General features: G+C 35.1%; 1 protein-coding gene across 1 annotated transcript in view; it reads left to right on the top strand.

Annotated features, from left to right (window-relative positions):
• SPATA17 (spermatogenesis associated 17) overlaps positions 1-15,659 on the top strand; it is an 86,313-nt gene that overhangs the window by 26,485 nt on the left and 44,169 nt on the right. The window contains exon 6 of the mRNA XM_018921252.3: positions 8,202-8,325. Coding sequence (XP_018776797.3) covers positions 8,202-8,325 — 124 coding nt within the window. The remainder of the gene's footprint in view (positions 1-8,201; positions 8,326-15,659) is intronic.

Raw genomic sequence — 15,659 nt, 5'->3', positions numbered from 1 at the left:
TACCTCCTTTAAAAGCCATAATTCTTCACATTGTGAGCGTGACTTTCCTTAAACTGTGAGAAAATTTTACTTATTATTATACCCCTTTCAAATTCCTCAGACTCTTCACCTTGTAGGGATAATTGCAGGAGTCCATTAACTGGTTTATCCTTGACTCTGAAGCTAAATCCCAGTGTTTTACCTTGAACTTCACAATTCCTGCTACCTTCAAACCAAATCAAGAAATAAAGTGTTTCAAGAAAGCAACATTTTCCACCTCTCTTCTGCAAGTAGGCTATTCTATTCTTGTCCAATTAATGAGCTGTTTGCTAACAAACCGATTTGTACTTTCAGCTTGCATGGTCCCCAAATGCATGCAGCACTCATTTGCCTACTTGTACTTGGTGGAGAGGCCTCACAACCATCTACAGCATTGTGTTTGGCCCCTCAGGAAAGATTTAGTACTCTGACCAGAAGTTTATGTGCTTGAGTGTCAACTATAGAATATATTGGATGTACTCTTTAGACATGTATAATTGGATGTTGAAATCTATAATTAATTGTAGTCTCATTTTTTAGGTAGAACCAAAATTTCAGAGAGCAGACTTAAATTCCAAGTGTAATTTCTTGCTTGGCATACTAAAAATGCCTGATTTTTTTTTTCTGGTGTTGATTACTTTGAAGTTTTCAAGACAGTAAGAGATAAGATTTCCTAACACTTCTGAAAATTGGGATGTAGTTGATATTTTCCGTTTGGCAGTGAGCCATTGCTGTGAAATCACATACTAACAAGTAGTACTGCTGTATTAAAAAATGTGTCAGATCTCTCCCAGAATAATTACAATTGCTATGTAATAAAACTATTCATTTGCTGTGTCTTTCATAGTGTTTTATGCTTCAATAAAAATGACATCATAGATGGTCAAGTGATAACACCATTCCATGAATATGAAATTGAGAAAACCATGAGGTACCACAAAAATCACTATGAAGTTGTGAGTCTTGGCATTGCTGCTCTGCCATACATAATAGGTCATTACATAAAAGCTCTCCCTGCCTTGCTGTTGTAAAACCTTTTTAATATAGACAAAGTGTACCATTTTATTTATCAATGTATGCAGACTTTTATGTGGAACTAAGTGAGGGATGTGAATTAGTGAGTAGACCTCAGTCAAATTGTTTTGTAATACTCTGAGAAGGAAAATCAACTTAGCTGATGACCTTTAGAAGCTATAACGTCATGTTTGCTTTCTAAATCACATAATGTTGAATTTGTAAATGTTGCCAAGTACCATATATTAAAGTAAAAGAAGTACAGATATGCCTACATTGTACTGCACTGCAACAGAGAGATAACAGTTAGCTTAAATGAGTTCATTCCAGTACTGGGAACGGCATAACTGTAGCAAAACATAGCAGTGAGCTTTCCTCTCGTTATTACTGGGCAGATGGTAGCATATGTAGCCTTCTGGGAATTGCAATGCCAAAAGATAACAGATACTTTCACATGACATTCCCTAGAAAACTTCCAATGGTATTTGGCTGTGGTTAGACATCCTCTTTTATATCTTGCAGGAAAAATTAGGAGCATGACTGCTCTCTTAGCAGCTTAGCACTGACACTGTGCTAGAAATGACCACTGCTGCTAAACTGCTGTCAGAATAAATTGTGTTGGGGCTTTGTTATCCATTCTGGGCCAGATCAGCTTTGTTACCCTCAAATACTAATTTCACTCTTTAAGCTAATCACAAATACTAATTTCACTATTAAAGCTAATCAATCAGGATGATTTTTCATAAAGGGGTCAATAGCAAAGAGACATTGAGTGAAAACATTTTTCCTGTTAGGTTTTTCAGTACAGATCTGGGCATAAAAAAAGTTGAACCAGTATACTCGGATCTGGCTCCTGTGTCAACAGAAGCTTTGGTGATTAGTTACTCTTATGCCACATCCATAATAGGTGGGGTTTGCAGTTTAATTAAATCAAAATAATTAAGTTGAAAAATCATTGTTTAGATTGGACCTTTTACAAAAATTTTTTTAACTTCATAGCATTTTCTGCTGCCAATGAGGATAAAGGAAATTTGCCTTAAGAATATATGTACACAAGGGAAAAGCATTTAAACCAAGAAGTTTGGACATTTTGAGGAAACAGAATAATCTTAAGAGACTATATATGAAACAATGTAGGCTTTTTAGTATATATGAGGAAAAAAAATTCTGCATGAATTGTTATTGAAAGCTGAATTAGAAGATTCTGCATAGTGGGTTAGGAAAATTCTCTGGTTTTAGTTCTAAACTGCCTCTGCAAACAGCTTGAAAGGCTGTTGCTCTCTCCTGAGTAGCTGTGCAGCAGTGGAAATTGGAGGGATAAGAAGGATGCATCCGTCTGTTCTTCCCTATCGCCTGGTACATGCTGTGCCCTGATCTCCTGATCTGCACAAGGTATTCATTCACTGTGTGCCCTTCACCACCATGTTCATCACATTTCCAGCGTTGTGTATTGATCACACTGTAGACGTTAACAGTGGAACTGGTGTGTCACTTAATTCCATTGGCACTGTACACGATGTGACTAGGGGAGATGGACAGATGATATGTTACTATGCACATATTATAATGCCATTTTAAGATGTTATTAATTTCTTTCTGTAAAATGAATAATAGTAGGAGATACAGGGTATTTTCATATGTCTACACACTGGATTTATTTATTTTATTTTTTTCATGTTAAGGAGTCATATTTCCTGTTCACTGCACTGCAGGGACATCCGCTGCAGAGCAATAATATTCCTCCAGATCTTGAAGAGAGTGTCATGATTAATTTGTTGAATGAGTTCATGTAAACATTCAGTTTTAAAATTAGTAAGAATTTTGGACATCTATTTATGGTAGATCTCATAGGCAGTAAGATACCTTGTACCACTAATAATTGACTGCTGCTTTGAGCATCTATCAAACTGCAACTTAAGGTCAAATATTTTGGTCAAGGAATTCTGTCAAGATACACACAGGACTATACATCATGGTAGAGAGGAAAAGAGAGTTACCTGTTTTGCTTGCTAAATCTGAAGGGGTTCATTTTAAAAATGACAAAAATATTGAGGATGAGCAAGCTGACTGATGGTACATAGCTAACTTAAGTATGAAGTATGTGTATTCTGTTAAAACTTTGCCTTCAAAGTACAGAGTTCTCTAAACTATTTTTACATCCTAGGCTGGTCTATAGATATATTTCATTGTTTTCCCAAATTTATTCTATTAAGTCAAATAATATTATCATGGCAGGTTATAGTCCATTCTCACCTACACCAATGTGACATTAAATCAAGTGGCATGCAGTGGTTATACCAAAAATTATTGTCTCACTAATTTTATTTTACCTTCCAGATTCTGTATTTGAGCAGGGAGAATGATATATAGTCAGGAAGGTAAAATACATTTAGGTTATCTCCTCATATGCTAAGGTTGCCTACTGCTTCTGTTGCAGGAATTTTATGATTTGGTGTCAGAACTGTTTAAAATCACAATAACTTAATACTTTTTCTGGATACTCTAGGCAAATATACTGATTATTGATTTATATTGGATGCCCTTTCATTTAGTTAATATAATAATTTTGTAATATTATTTGGCCAAAGGACCACAGAATGCCACTGGAAATGCAAACAGAATGCAATAGTTTGATAAACTTAATAAATGTAGGTCAGTGTGAATTTGTAAAATGATGAAGCTCCACACAGAATTATTAAAATCTGTATATTATTGAAATCATCACTTGAAGACCTTTCCAAAAGTGCCAGGAACAATATTATATGTGTATTTTTAACCTTTATACAGACAGCAGGAGCACTGTCAACTGAATTTGCATCTCATAGCAGGAACCAACACCATTGCCTACTGCATAATGAAGAATCAGAATAACAATAAGTTACTTTGTCAGATGAAATATTTTATTTTCAAACTATATAGAGCAAGTAATTTTATCTTTAACAATTCAGTAGGTACTTAACAGATTTGTTACACAAGATCATTTTTAATTGTCGGTTTTGAGCACATGTGTTGATAATCCCATGCCTATTTTCAAAAGCATGAAACATTCCCTATGACAAGGACAACACACTTTGTGTTAGCCAGTATACTCATGTTTTTTGGTAAAAAAATGCATCCTGAACTTGCTATAGTAAACACTGATATTCTTCTGATTTGTTTAATAATTTTCAGATCATGTTAAAACATTACATTTTTTAAAATATCCACATAATTCTCCTACAACGCTATTCCATAAAACATGTGTGGAAGAAAGTCTGATTGGACTAAACTTATATGGAAAGCCAGGTTTGTAGGAAGATGAAATAGATGCTGTTAATATATTGAGATAGGCTTCAAGATTAAAAAAAAGATTATGTGCTAAAATAATTACTCAATTTTTGAGTTTTTTAATAAGCAGTACTTTTCCAGCTATGAACTATGTAACAGACAGATTGCTTACAAAAATAGAACAAGATTATCAAATACCCTAAAGCATGTTTTGCATTTACAGAACTCTTTTTCTCCTGCAAAATTTATTGAAGCTTTAAAAAAGCAGGTCAAACAATTTGCCTTCTCCCACTTCACACTGAACCAGGAAAGGTTCATCCTGATGCAAAATTGGTCCACAATCCACATAGTGTCATGCATCACAGCTAGTATTCATAATGTCACAGAGATGATACCCATATATCCCGAGAAAAGGTTGCTCAATGAACCCATCATATTTGCAAACAAAGAGAAGGCTGTCAGGAAGTGTGCTGATTTAATCCAAAAATCATTTAATTTCCACTGATTTCCTATTAACTTTAATAGAATTTGGATTTATTTTCTCTGGAAAGGCATACATGTAAAAGAGCCCAAGCATGAAACTTCCCAGTGAACACATTTCCATGTAAGCTATGTGGAACTCTAGCTGCATTTGGAAGGTTAAGTTTGTGTTGTTAGTATCACTTATCCTTCTACACATTATTCTGTATGGCAACAGTGAAACCCCTGCACAGTGCATGACATGTTAGTATTAATCTGCTAATGTGTGAAATAGTATATTCATATCTAACTACTTTAAATTCTCTGCTTCTGTTGCTCCTTTTCAAGTGCTTGAAAGTATGGGAAAAGAGATGAAAGTTTCAGGTTCAAATAGCTTGAAAATATATCTATATTTATGCTAAAATATCTGTGTTTCCAGTCAAGCAATGTTTGGACTGGAACACTTATTTTGTACTGCCTCTCAGGAGGGATTCATCCTGGGAGCTATTATCCCTGTGACAGAATTGTCTGCATGTTCTGTACAACTGTACAGGGCAATATAATTCCTGATAGAGATATTTTAGAACAACTGACAAAATATGTCTGCTGCAAAAGTATGCTGAAAATTATTTATAACTGCTTAAAAAAATCTCAAACTTTTACATGGATTATGGTACAAATATTACTGAGGGTATGTGATTATCAGGAATGATCATCATGATAGCACTGTCTAAAAAGATCATGAATTACATGGAACTTCAAGAAGTATTTCAGACTTCATTTAATTATAGCAAGTAATGATTATTAATGATTCATTCAAAGCAATCTGATAAATTCCCACTGATGAAAACGGGAAACATTTTGCATCCCGTTATCATTATTTCTGCAATACAAATCTATATCTTTGACATTTTTTGTGGGTTTTTATCACCAGTTGTGTTCTAAATCAAAAAGCTTCCACATTCACTGTTAGGAAGAAGTACCTCAGTATATAAGAAGGTTGATTATTATTTCACCAGTTGTAGGTAAGCGTACTAAAGCTGAATAGAAGGCTCTGTAATCAAAAAGGAATAGTATTAAATATGTAAACCATGGATCATACACTTTGATTTTGAAGGTAAAGAGGCATAAAATAAAAGACCAATGTTTATACTATATGTATTGTCTATTTATTCATTTGTTTGTGATTGATGGATATGGAACAAAGAGTTTTCTAGTAAAAAATGCTTATGTACCTACATGTAGTGACTCTGAAATCTGTACCTCGAGGACAAAGAAAGGTCGCCAATCTCTCCAACTCCTAGTTCTTTGTCAAAAATGGACACAGTTAATGAGGTTTGTTTGGTACAGCACAAATTCTCAGACACAGATAGAGATCCTTTCAATGGAAACAAATTTGTTTGGCTTTACCAGGTTACTTAGCGATTAATAATAGCCTTGAGATGCAGGTCAGAAAGGTCATCGTCACTGCTTGCCAACACAATCTAAAATGTGCAGCTACTCTGGCTCTGCAGGCTTTGAGGCCCCAGAACGCTATGCATAAAGTAAAACAGGCTATTTTCCAACTTCTTTTTTCATATTAATAAGCAATTTTCAAGAGAAGGGTGGCAAAATGGGGGCCATGCCACTCTAAGTAATTCATTTATTTTGCAATTTAATCTTATGTTGGAAAAAAATTACACTGCTGCAAAAGCATAGCATGGTGATTTTTAAACGTCAGTGTGCTTCATAAGTAACCTTGTATGAAATATTGTATTAGCAGCCTTTAACAGTAAACTGCAACAAAAAATATTTTCAAAGATTCAAAAATACCTGTGCATTTTTCTGATTTGTATTTCCTTTTAATTCTATTTTTATTTTACAGTTGAAATAAAAGGTTTAATTACTTAATATTTTGCTTATTTTAATTGATAAAATCTTGAAAGATAGCATGAAACAAATATAAGTTCTACACTGCAACTTGTATTTAAGAATGGGATTTCAGTGTTCATATTTATAAAGCAATTATTGAGCTTTCATGTATTTTGATGAACTAATTTAAGGATAATTAAAATATTAAGAGTAAGTCTGAGGCACAATCTTAAAAAACACTTTTGGTAGCAATATTACTTTTCCATGGGATTATTCATATCATATGCATATTTTGACATGATTGGACCCATGTCCTCACAGTGTCTTCTTTGGTACTCATTGAAACAACTGAGACTATTAATGTAATGTGGACCCCTCTAAATAATCTGTTTTGCAGGAATATTTGAATGATGAATATTTACTTATGTGAATAATATTTTTTCTTTTTATTTTATTGTATATACACATACTAGAAAACATAAAGACTAGAATTTACTCACCTAATTAAACATTTTAGCAATCTAAATGCTTGACTGAATATGCTTGGTTTATTTGGCACGCAGGTTAATTTGAACTAGCCATTTTGTAATAACAAAATTAACAAATGTTAATCAAACTAACCTTTTTTTACTGGGTCAAAAAATTCTATACACATACACTATGCACAATAGCACAGAATTTTGTTTCTAATAGAACATTAATTCACTCTACTGTTTGCATAATTTATGGCAAGCCTGGCTCTGTGAAAAAAAAACAACATCGATTTGGAAATCTATGCCTATTCTCTGTTCAAGTTTTCCTATAAACATTCAGTTGAAATCATGAGTTTTCTCCATTCTTTGAAACCTGATGTTAGGTGTAGTTTCATATTTCTTTCATGATGAAAGGGTTTTCTGCACAGATCTACATTTAGATGGCTCGCTGTGTTTGCACACCTCTGTAGTGCAGTGCTTCATGAAGCAGTTCAGTTCCTGGCTCTTGTGGTGGCCTCTACAGCTCTCATCAAACCAGAGCAGAAATGACCTGTGCAAGGAGCCTAATGCCAGGAAACATCTCCTAAGGACAATGTGTGCATGAAAGGTTCCCATCCCGTTTTCCTCTGTGTGTATTTTCTCAGCCTTACTCAAGGATCAAGCAGTGAATATCATCTCCTATCCCATATCTGTTATCATCTCATTCCATAAAATCTCCCCTGTCTGCAGATCAGGAGGTGTCGCAAGGCAGTAGCTGAAACATAAGTGAACAACCCGTATTTATATTATAATAGCTTCCACTTAGAGAAATTCAAAGTAGAATGACACTTAAAGGCAAATAAAAGGACTTACATGAATACTATTTTATCAAGCTGTAAGGAATGTGAACCTATACACTGTTCCTAATTTTGATCCTTTTAATCCTGTTTCTCCTTAGTTATATCCATGTGATATCCTACTGCTGTGGAACTGAAAGAACAGTAATTTTACATTCCAGTGGCGTCAGTATACTGCCAATATATAAGAACAAAACACTGTGAAGCTATGAAAGGGTTAAAGTAAAAATAGAAGACTAGCATGTCTTTTGATGTTATAGTTAGCAGACTTATTTTATTACAGGCTTGAACTTCAAGAGGAGGCAGAAATCAAGGAACAAGAAAAGAAAATGAAAGACCTGGAAAAGAAAGAAAAGGAAAAGAAATACCAAGCCCGAAAGACACATTACCTCCTTAGCACTGAGCAGGTTGGTAGACCTGTCCCTGACAGCTCATGCAAACCACTTGGGCCCCCAGCCTGACAGAGATAAACTAGCAGGCTGAATGGGACATGACTTGTTGAAAAGATATCACAAAGACACTACTTCGAGTTCAATTTAGTGCTTTTCTATAGGCAAGAGCAGGTACCATGACTATTCTGTGACAGTAGCTCATAGAGGCAGCATCAGCACTGCTGGCAGAAAGAGTCCAAGTCAGCAGTTTGATCTGCCACTGTGATAACACAACATGAAGGGCATAACCTCGCTTTAAAAACTCATTTTGACTGGCTTATTGTTGTGTTGTTGCACTTGTCAAGAACTAACAAGTTATTAAGCTGAGAAGGGATTTCATTTTTTCCCCCCTTTTTAATTGAGCTAATGCTTAGGTTGGTGCAGTGTTCTGCTTGTTTTTAGGAGAGATTGTAAATGTAGGTTTTCATTTAAAGCTTTTCTTAGAACTTCCTGAATCAGCTTATTTAGCATGATTGTTTTCACTCAAAAATGCCTAATACATCTTAAATATTATTATTATTTAATTTTGTATCAGTATTACTGGTATATATTCCAAACTTTCTTATGGAAGTTGCTTTAAACAGACAGATAAACATGCCAGTAGATATATCTAATATATAAATTTGATATGATTTGTAAAGCTTGTGAGTTTGCCTTTTTTTTTTTAGTCCCCTCTTGTAAACTTTCATTAAAAAAAAAAAAAGGATTTTGTCTCCATAAGTGTGTGGTGGCTGATTGTTCTTTGTACATAGAGATGTGGAATTAACATGAAATATTAGTATGAACTTAATGCTTACTTTTTTAAAGTTGTTAATCATAATCTGTGTTTAAGAACTGCTAATCCTAAAGAATGCAGGAAAAATACTACTATACCTCATGACAAAATGTTTAATCTTCCCTTCTGTTTGGGAATTATTTGTGATATATCCTGTAGATAGAAATGTGGTTTAATTAACTAGATCTCAGTTATGAAAACTCAATGTATAAATTACATTTTTTTTTTTAAAGCAGTAAAAAATATCATAAAAGTTATCTCAATGGCTGTTAGACAAGGAAGCTAGTTAATGACTGAAATTAGCTCACTATAATTTATTTTTCCACATATAGATCTAGGATATTAAAATAATCTGCACAGTGTTTTACATTGTTTTAAACTGTAGAAAATTGGGAAGTTGTGTTTTGAACAGTGCAATTTATATAAACACATGCATTTAATATGCTTACCTGGAGTACAAAAATTGTCAGATTGGTGACATGGAGTGACTTGTGGTCTAGTAAGATTTTAGTAAGCTCAGCTCACCTCCAGTGATACAGGCTTAGCAAGCGGCAACACTTTTTAAAGAATGGCAAGTAGTTCCTAATTTCAGCCACAGAGGACTGCTGGTAGAGGGCAGCAGTTACTGTTATGTTCTGATGAATTTCAGTTACTAATTTTACAGAATTAGAATTTAGCTAGCAGAACAAAAAATTCTTGGTTTTGCTTGCTGAGATGGTTTGTAAGCACTGAGACTCAGAGCCCACAGAAATTTTTCTTTATGAGAAAACTGAGCTCCAAGAGCTGTCTTCTTTTGTAGGTAGTATTTCAAAACATAAGTAAATGTAAATCAATGCAAAACCTACAGACAACTTGAAAATCATCAAAGATATATTTGAAGTTAACTACTTATGGTGAAGTCGATAATAAACACGTCCACATAGTTGTAGAATTTGATATCTTGATAAGATATCAAATCCATGAGGAATTTACTGGTTTGATGCTTTGTGCCTGACATTTTGCTCTCTAAATGTCTGGTCTTCTGACCTGGCTACAGCTACATCTTGCTGCTTTCAAAGAACAGTAAATTTGATTACTGAGCAAGGACCATTCATGTCTCAGTAGAAACAGGCAGCAAAAGTCAACACTTTTGAGTGAGTTAAGAAAACGTATCATTTGTAAGCAGAATACATAGCAAATTAAAAGAGGACATTGATAAGCTGGATTTATTGTAGAGTCATGCATTACCTAAAGGCCAGTAAGCTATAGAGATGACCTGCCAAATTTGGTTCTCCTCCCCTTCCTGCCATATGCACTGAGATTCAGTGATGGAGCTGAGCCACCTCATGCATCAAGGCTGCAGGTGTTCAGACAGGTTATACAGACAGCACTTAAAAATCTCTATTTGCAATAATTGTTTCAAATATGTCTTATCATTTGGAATATTTTTGTTTTAATATAGGCAAAAAGGGTGAGAAAAGGGTGCTTACTTATTGACAGAAAAGAATTAAGGAGTTGTTGCTCCTCAATTTTTGTTAAGAAAGGCATGTAATTATCATTCTTGTCTCCCGAGCTGAAGCCCACAACAACATCTCAGAAGTGAGTTTATATATCTATATATCTCTATCAAAATCTATGTCTATATCTTTATCTATATACAAGGTGTGGTCTAGTTGGCAACATTGTTTTACTTTCAATAAGTAAAGCTGAAGAATGTGAGTGTCAGGAAGGTACAGAGATGTCTGGTATGGATGTAATAGCATGGCCTATGATCAGTTTAGTGTTTTGTCCTTTTCATGAGTTAACTTGTTATTCAAGCATTTATTTCTTCATAAACTGTTACTTTATAAAGAAAAAACACTTTTGGGTTGCTTAGTACAAGAGATTCCTATGTAAAATACAGCAAGGAATAATTCTATATGGTGGCAACCTTGTGACTTCCAAACCAAATTCAATTTTAAAAATAGGATTCTCTGTATTTCCAGTTTTAATTTTTTTATATAACACAATCCTTTTCTTATGTGTTTTTTACCTTATCAGGCTGATAATTTTTGACTTTATGATGAACATAATATAAAAGGTCTTTGTCTTTGTTAAGAATATTTCTCACAATTTCCTACTCTTAAAAAAATTTGTTTTTTTCATTTTTATCTGTTTTATCATGAACTGAATTGTGATTTCTTATTGACATATGAAATTTAAAATAAATAAGTTCTTCTTATTAGTCCAAAATCACAGTATGCTATTTCCTCTAGAGTGGTAATGATCCTTTTTTTCCCAAACTGTCAATAATAAATAAACTACTTATTAAATGTGGTTTTCCACTATAAACATATTTACCTATGCAGATTATTATTCTATATTCCTGTAGTTCCTTTTTCTGTATTAACAACCTTCACTATAATTGAATAGGTTTTTACTTCTTCTCTTTGTCATATTTTCAAGGCCAACATTTGTAGTGAGGGCCATCCCCTGCCAAGTGCTGACAAATGACCTTTAAAGTCAATGACGGAGAAAAGCACTGAATACATTCATGGCACTTTGCAGAAATGGGGATGAAGAGCCCACTTGTGTTGAAATATGTGGTTGCATTATTCCTGTCATTAGTATTTGCAGCCTTTCAAGAAATGTTGTAGTTGGTTTTTGTCTTACAGTGGTGATGAGAGTCAGGAGTAGGACCGTCTAAACCCAGAGATCCAGTATCAAGCTAGAATGTAGACCTGCGTTGTTTTCAGTATCTGCTGACCAAGCAAGCAACAATGCAGAGGTGATTCTGTGAATGGGAGCAGGTGCATCAGCACCTGCAAGTCCACAGTGGGATGGGGAGCAAATGCCAGTGGTAACTGAAATACAGAGCAGAAGTGGTGTCCTGTAAAGTATTGAGTTCAGGAGCAGAGCCCTGTGGAAAAAGTGTTCCAAGTCCCACATCTGAAAAGGCCTTCTGCTATTACATTTTCTTCTGTCACTGAGGAGAGGATTGGAGAATCAATGGAGCAACAGATTTTCCCCCTTTATAGTTTTTAATGTATAGCAAGCAATACTGGGTGAGGTCTTAATGGTGAGAGTCTTAATTCTCTTTTCCCATTTCTTTTGTTTCTAAACAGATAAACAGAATACTTTTTGTCACACAAAATAAATGTACAATTAGTCCAGGAAGCCAAATTTCTTTTGATCTGCAAAACGGTGAAAGCTTTGTCCCACAATTGAAGAACATACTTGTCCATTGTTAATGGTGGGATGTTATACATGCATCACTTAAGCTTATCATTGCTGTGGCTGGTGGACTGAGTCACAGCCTCTCTTCTAAAGCTGCACCTCCTGCTCTGTGATAAATCATGCTGAGAGTAGATGAGCTAATGCTGCTCCTCTGTTCTCTGGGAGCTTCTGTTCTATCTGAATGCTTTAACTATTGAGACCTTAGAAAATTAATCATGCTGTTATGTGAGTATGTCTACTCCTGACTTTTGTATAGCATCTCCTTTCTGTTAGCCCCCATTTAGAAGACCTGACTGAATCAGACTTAAGGCTTCTCTGCCAAGCATCCTATTTTGACAGTGGCCAACAGCACGGGTAGAGGAATAAAATGAAGCAATGGGGCAATATAATTACTGTCAAGAATACTCTCTCAGTTTACAGGGAACAGTACTTGAAGGACTTGTAGTTCTTAGCTGTGCAACTTTCTATTTTTGTACTATTTAGATGCTTATTTTTGGCCTCCATATTCCTTCAATTCCTGCCTCTCCTAATACCCAGAAAAGGAATAACCTACACAGGGAGAATGGGCTAAGAAATCTGGCACTAACACTAGCTCTCAAGTTGTGCTTCCTTGGAAGATCAGGTTCACTCATTCTCCTTGAAGTGTTGTTTGCTCATGCATGTTCATTTCACAGCTTTGCTGTCTCTGATATTCTGTCACAGGAGAATGTGCAACTGTGAAGTGCTTTATTCTTTCTCCACAATTTCATCTGGTTCTGGGGATTGCCTCTGCCACTCTGAGCAACACTGAAAAGTCCATCACTTTTCAGCCCTCTTTAGCAAGGTGACAGTTTTTCCTGATGTCCTTGGGCAGTTTGTGAACAGATACTGCTCTTAAGATCCTGGTAATTTTGACCTGCAAGGGAAGAACAAAGTCCATTTGTAATAATAGGCCCTATTCATTGTAGAAGTTTTGGAAACTATGGCATTCCTTTTAGCAGCAAGACATGAGTTCTCTTTTTGGATCACAGTAATTTGGTTTTCAGTGCCTGCTTGAGTGTGTCACCATCTGTCCATTGAGTCAAGGCTGGTATGTAGCTGATATTGGCCCACATTTATTCCCATTGAAATAATGCTTTGTAAAGAATTACTTGTAAGAATATTATAGCTGGTGCTGTAAAGTAAGAAAGTATTTTGAATGGAACTAGTCTTGACTGAGATGATTCTTTCCAGGGAGATGTTAATATGTGAGAAAGTAACCCCTTATAGATTAGCACTATAGAAAACATTTTAAAAAAGGCCAAAAAACCTACCTTAAGAATAACGTTCTGTGAGAAGGAAGGAAATGTTTGCTATGAATTACTCTCAAGTGAGTAACAGTAAAAAGATCTAATATCAGCAATGAGAACCGAGTTTTTCCATTTTTACTCTCTCTGTGTACCTCCATAAGCAATTCCATTTTAGCTTAATGGGAGCCATTAAGCAAACTTCTCTGGATTCTTTATTAGGACTTTTGAATATAAAGGAAGTAAAAACATCCTTTGTTTTCTAATAACAGTTTCATTTTGATTTTCTGTATTTATTGTAGATCTCAAAATATCACTTATATAAATTGTTTCCATATTTATTTATAAATTTTACATATTTATTTTGCATTTGTCAGTTCGTAAAATATTTTTTGTCAGAGTAAAATATTTTAAATTCAAATTCTATTCAATTCTTAAGTAGTCATATATTGAATTTTTCCTGTCTACAGAGATGGCAATTCATAAACATTATGCTGACTGCCTTTGTCCCCTTTTCACATTACTGGAAAGCAGGAGTTAATTCTGTTGAAGTTACTGCACTTATTAAGGTCTAAATGTCTAATGTTCTAAGTGAGAAAGGAAAAAGGCCACAAAATCCTTCATGGAGCAGGTTAATGAATATTCAGGAGACACAACTGATTAATATGCCTCTAACCTAATGTGCTGTCCTGTAAGAACTTGAAAAACAATTGGTCTAAAATGACACTGTTTGACATCCACTCTGTCTCTGGACAGCTGGCAGTTTTATTCTTATAAAGGTGAGGACTCAGTGGATAAAGCCCTAGCCTTTGATCTTCAGATCCACAGTTTAAGAGACAAGGCTGCAAGTTTGGTCATTTGAGCTTAGTCCCGAGTGAACAGTCCACATCACAAGATGATTATACATAATTTGTTACTATTGGCAGTGTCTGTTCAGGAAAGGCCAAGGACTGAGCTAGCATGAAGAATGAATTAGCTCTTACCTTTTACATTTTATTTCCTCCCTCTTTACTGTTGTAATTTTATTATCCTGTCTCTAAAACATTCCAGGGATGAAATTATCATTCATTATAAGTACTAATACTTCTTGAAGATGAACTAAAATAGTCAATTTTTTTTTTTATTCTAGGTGCCTCAATCAATGAACATCCCCACCTATCCAGGGGTGTTTAATATCCACTCATCATTTCTCTGCCAAGTAGTCAGATGTTTCTGAGTACTTTCCAAAGCTTGTACTATGGAAAATCCTATTTAAATTAAAGAGAAGGGGGTGAGCTTTCTTAGTTCTCAGACAGGCTTGCAGCTACATTTAAATTGGACTTGTATGTGAGGCACTACATGCTGCAGTGTTCTGTTTTTATAAAATATTATTTTCTTCTGACAATTCCCATTGTGCTGATTGAACAATTGGAATTGACAATTCCCATTGTTCAATCAGCAAGCGTTCCTCATGTATTCACTTCCCATTGGAAGCCAGATGTATCAGTCTATTCACAGGCATTCACTCTCGGAAAATCATTCCAATTTTGTGCCTCATGGGGCACTGTCCACACCATCTCAGTTCACTTGGAAGGGATCTCAGTTCATGTTGCTTAATGTTTCTGTCAGAAAGAAGGACAAAGTAAGGTAAACTGAAAGAAGCCAGTAACTGAGCTGTTTGTGATTCTGAAAGACGTTGTGCCTGAACGCCAGCTCGAAATTCCAAAAGTGGCTGTTAAGGGATTTGCGGACACAATCAAAAATCTCTAGTTCTCATAGAATCTGAGTCCAGCTCTTGCCCTTTGGGATAACTAATCTTGAGGACACAGAACTGTAATTCTGCTACTCAACACACTATCATGGTGATGTAAAAAAGAGGGAAAGAGCTGAAAGACAAAATACACCTCCAGAAGCTATTTGGTGCACCTACTGCCAAAATAATTTAGTGACAAACTTTTCAGCTTCCATAGATTTTCCTGTTTTGCTCATTTTCTTTTCAATCAGACATTTTTGTTCTCTAGGAAATAGTGGTTATCTCCCTGGGGAGGACAATTACAGTCAAGGCCAAAACTAAGATTGTAAGCATGGTGATCTTC

This window comes from Serinus canaria, chromosome 3, assembly GCF_022539315.1.
Source record: "Serinus canaria isolate serCan28SL12 chromosome 3, serCan2020, whole genome shotgun sequence".
Taxonomy (NCBI): domain Eukaryota; kingdom Metazoa; phylum Chordata; class Aves; order Passeriformes; family Fringillidae; genus Serinus; species Serinus canaria.
Note: the sequence above shows the minus strand (reverse complement) of the source record. Positions and strands in the feature narration are given on the sequence as shown.